The following is a 4,457-nucleotide window of genomic DNA, read 5'->3' on the forward strand; positions in this document are numbered from 1 at the left end:
GGAGGCAGGGAAAGAGAGAAGCCCAAAGCTGGAAGACCCACCAGAAACCCCAGAGCAGCTCAGCTCAGCATGTCCCCTCCTGGGCAGACTCCCACCAAGAGGTGCTAATTAACTGGAGCCTGTTCTTTGGGACTAATGAGCTGGTTAACCCCACAACTAGCTGACTGGAGGAGGGAACCAAAGACCCCACCCTATGTCATCTACCATGGGGAGCAGGGATGGAGGAGCTGCCAACCAGCACAACTCACTGGAGGAGACCAAGTCACTGACTCCCAGGAGCAGAGAAGACTCAGAGGAACAAGGCCTGGAAAGGGAAGGGGACCAGTGTCACACTGGGAGGGGACAGGGCAGGGGAAGGAGTGCCCAGCATGGTGCAGGTACCTGGCTGAGGTTGGCTCCTCCTCAGGCAGAGCCAGGAAGTCCCAGAGGAAGATGGCATCTCCAACACTGAGGACCTGCTGCTGGTCAGGGGTGAAGCCCACCTGGCGCACCGGCTCCGAGTGCCCGATGTACACCTGGAGGGGACACACCTGGAACCTGCCCACCACCACCACCCCTGGCCCTGCAGGATGCTGGTCCAGGCTCTCCCCACCCTGCAGAGCCCGTGTCTGTGTCCCTCAGCAGAAGATCTGCTCCCTACCCCAGTGCTCAGACCTTGGGTTGATCACCCTGGGGCTGATTTTCACCACCCTGACGTCTTGTCTTTGCTCTCCATATCTTTGTCACCCTGGGGGAGCTGATGGCTTCTCTGGGTGGCTCTGTCCCCAGCACAGAGGTAGCACCCACCTGCCCTTCACAGAGGGTCTCACTGGGTGGGGAGGCTTCAGCAGCCCTGGCCTGTGCTCAGTGCTGGGCATTATCACAAGGTGGGAATTGTGGAATCATGGAATGGTTTGGGTCAGGAGGGACCTTCAAGATCATCCAGATCCAACCCCCCTGCATGGGCAGGGACACCTCCCACCAGCCCAGGTTGCTCCAAGCCCCATCCAACCTGCCCTTCAACACTGCCAGGGATGGGGCAGCCACAGCTTCCCTGGGCAACCTGGGCCAGGCTCTCACCACCCTCACACCAAAGAATTCCCTCCTCATGTCCAACCTCAATCTCCCCTCTCCCACTTTGCTGCTGGGCAAACCAGGACTGGGGACACTGGGCCAAACGACACAGAGAGCATTTCCTGTTCTCTTCTCCAGGGATTCAGAGGTGCTGGAGCAGGACAACAACCTCCCCCTTCCCTGTCTTTGTGGGCATTACCTGGAAGTTGACAGGGAAGCGCATCTGATAGTCCCACACCTTGATGACCTTGTCACCAGCAGTCGGCAGGAACCTGCCATCCCTGCTCAGCATCAAGGAAGAACAGGACAGCTTGTGCACGGGGGACACCTGAGGACATGAAAGGGCACCAGCAGCATTAGCTGAGCTGGTTCATGTCCTTCTCCTTCAGCAAGAGGACAGGGGTGTGACAGCACGGAAAACGAGGACAAGCTCAGGCACAACCATCCCAGGACAGCTCTGCTCTTGTCACTTGTGTTTCTTGGAAGCCTGAGAGCTCCAGGATGAGTTCATCTCTTCTTTAGCCTCCTACAGTGACATGAAGTGCCCAAGCCCCACATGACACGAGCCCTCAGTGCAGGAACTTCCTCCTGTCCTACCTCCCGTATCAGCCGCCCCGTTTTGACGTCAAGAACAAGGATTCTGTTGGAAGATGTGGACACCAGGAGCTCTCCTCGAAGCACTGGAGCAAAGCAGACTCTCCCAGCAGAGTCCAAGGCCATGCTGTTCAATTCCAGGATGCTGATGTCCACCCTCAGCAGCTGGAAAACAAAGAAGCTACTGAAGAAACACCCAGGAGCAAATAACGCAGGAGCCTGAGGGTTGTTCTTGTGGCTCTTCTAACATGTAGCTGTGAAGCCTCCAAACCCTCCCCATCCCACTCCAAGGTCCAGGCAATGTCCCTGCTGCCCAGGAGAGCAGCTCTCAGAGAGGACTTGGAGCTGACAGCCTCCACAAGACTTCTCCACATGATCTTTCTAGAGGGGCATGAAGCCAGAAGAGCAGAAACCTTGACTTTGTGGTTTCCATCTGGCAGAACAGAAAGCAAACCTTGTTGTAACCACCCTGAGCAAGGGCCTGCTGGGCAGGGCAGGGTCTTCTCCAACTCTGCTGCTCCCCAAGACCCTTCCACCTACTTCAGGAAGTTCCCCTGTGGCACGTGCTCCCCAGGAAGGAAGGGAGCCCACTGGGTACCTCATCCAGAGAGCAGGCCTCCATCACGGTCACCACGTACTTGGAGGGGCCCACAAAGGCCAGGAGGTGACTGTCCCCACTGACCACCAGAGCATCTGGACCACCCTCAGCATCCCGGGCCACCACGTTGCCTAGAGGGCCACAGGCAGAAGAGAGTGAAGAGGTTCAGATTGGATCTTAGGAACAACTTCTTGACTTAAAAGAAAGATCAGGCCCTGGCACAGGTTGCCCAGGGAGATGGTTGGAGTCACCATCCACGGAGGTGCTCAAAAAAACCCCCATGTAGATGTGGCACTTCAGGACATGGTTCATCTGGGTGGTGGGTTTTACACTTCTGTTGCTCGTGGGCAAAGTGCTGCTGACCCCAGACCTGGTCTCTGCCCTTCCAGCCACCTCCTGGAAGCAACAGCCCAAGCTGAGAAGGTTTGGGATGGCAGTCACTAGGGATTGCTCCCCCAGGGTGGCAACACCAATGACACTGCTGAGAAGGTGCAGCAGGAAATGGCTGAACAGGTTGAGTCTGCAAGGGGCAGGGTGGGGATTCCCACCACCAGGAGGACACAGAGGGGCTGGAGCGTGTCCAGAGCAGGGCAAGGGAGCTGGGGAAGAGGCTGGAGCACAAGTGTGAGCAGGAGCAGCTGAGGGAGCTGGGGGTGTCCAGCCTGGAGACAAGGAGCTGAGGGGAGACCTGCTGGCTCTGCAGCTGCTGAGGAGGTTGGAGCCAGGGGGGTTGGGCTCTGCTCCCCAGGAACAAGGGATGGGACAAGAGGAACCGGCCTCAAGTTGCACCAGGGGAGGCTGAGATGGGATCTTGGGAGAAACTTCTTCCCTGAAGGGTCATTAACCCCTGGCCCAGGCTGCCCAGGGAAGGGGTTCAATCCCCATCCCTGGAGGGGCTTCCAAGCCCTGCAGATGTGGTGCTGAGGGACGTGGGGCAGCACTGGGCTGGGCAGAGTTGGGTTGGTGGTTGGACTCAATGATCTTACAGGTCTTTTCCAACCAGAACATCCCGTGGTTCTGGGCTTTGGGGCTGGGCTGTCTGTGCTACCAAACAAAGGAAGGCCACCCAGAAGGCCAAGCCTTACCCAAGACCCTCAGGACGTGGCTCTCCTGTGCCTTGCAGCTGTACAGAGCCAGGGTTCCCTGCAGGCAGGAGCTGAACATGAAGTTGCCATCAGGAGAGAAGGTCAGGCCGGCGACGGGGGCTCGGTGCTGCCTGGGGAACCACCAAACATGCACCAGGGCAGGAGGACAAACCAACCCACCCCCAGGCAACAGCAGCAAGGTGAAGAACCCAGGGAACAGGCAGAGGACCTCACACCTGCCCGGGACCATGGACATTCCAACTGGTTGGAAAACTGTGCCCCCTACCAGCCCCACCAACCAGAACCACCCAGTCGTTGTGTGTTTCGTGCCAGGACACCCAGCCCAGTTCCCCTGCAGGCACTTACTGGTGCTCCAGCAGCAGGTGGGAGGCAGCCAAGCTGAAGGTTCTCACCATCCCACTGTCAAAGCCACAGGCCAGGACCTGCTGGCTGGGGTGAAAGGCCACAGCACATGGAGCCTCCTCAGCAGCCCTGAAGTCATAGAGCTGTGGGGAACAGACACAGCAAGGCCACCAGGCTGGAGAAAGCTGCACCAAACAGCCTCAGGGTTCCACCACAAGGGTCCCCCAACAGAAAGCCCATCCCACCTGGGTTGATATAAAGCTCAGTGAAACTTCTGAGCATTTAGATAAAGCCCCTGGGTGGTTGGTGTTCATTTTCAACAGATGGAGGAAAAGAAAATGTGGCTGTTTAATGACACCTCCAGAAGTGAAGGACAAATCAGGCATGAAGCTAAAACTCTCAGAGCTCCACAGTCCAGGAGGATTTCTTGCCCAGGGTGCCCCTCCTGGCTTGGGGGAGGAGATTTAAGGGCTCTTGGACTGTGCAGCTTTGATAGATTAAACTGTAGGTGCTCCAGGAAAGCTGGGGAGGGACTTGGGACAAGGGCAGGGAGGGAGAGGACAAGGGGGGATGGATTAAAACTGGCAGAGGGAGATTGAGGTTGGACATGAGGAGGGAATTCTTTGGTGTGAGGGTGGTGAGAGCCTGGCCCAGGTTGCCCAGGGAAGCTGTGGCTGCCCCATCCCTGGCAGTGTTGAAGGGCAGGTTGGATGGGGCTTGGAGCAGCCTGGGCTGGTGGGAGGTGTCCCTGCCCATGCAGGGGG

At 57.7% G+C, this 4,457-nt stretch overlaps 1 protein-coding gene across 1 annotated transcript in view; it reads right to left on the minus strand.

Annotated features, from left to right (window-relative positions):
- The window catches only part of WDR90 (WD repeat domain 90), a 42,664-nt gene that overhangs the window by 18,473 nt on the left and 19,734 nt on the right, over positions 1–4,457 (minus strand). Inside the window, exons 17-21 of the mRNA XM_010002658.1 lie at positions 2,246–2,376; positions 1,651–1,812; positions 1,253–1,381; positions 382–515; positions 249–304 (exon numbers count right to left, since the gene is read on the minus strand). Of these exons, the coding sequence (XP_010000960.1) occupies positions 249–304; positions 382–515; positions 1,253–1,381; positions 1,651–1,812; positions 2,246–2,376 (612 nt within the window). The remainder of the gene's footprint in view (positions 1–248; positions 305–381; positions 516–1,252; positions 1,382–1,650; positions 1,813–2,245; positions 2,377–4,457) is intronic.

Source organism: Chaetura pelagica, unplaced genomic scaffold (assembly GCF_000747805.2).
Source record: "Chaetura pelagica isolate M959 unplaced genomic scaffold, ChaPel_1.0 scaffold961, whole genome shotgun sequence".
Classification (NCBI taxonomy): domain Eukaryota; kingdom Metazoa; phylum Chordata; class Aves; order Apodiformes; family Apodidae; genus Chaetura; species Chaetura pelagica.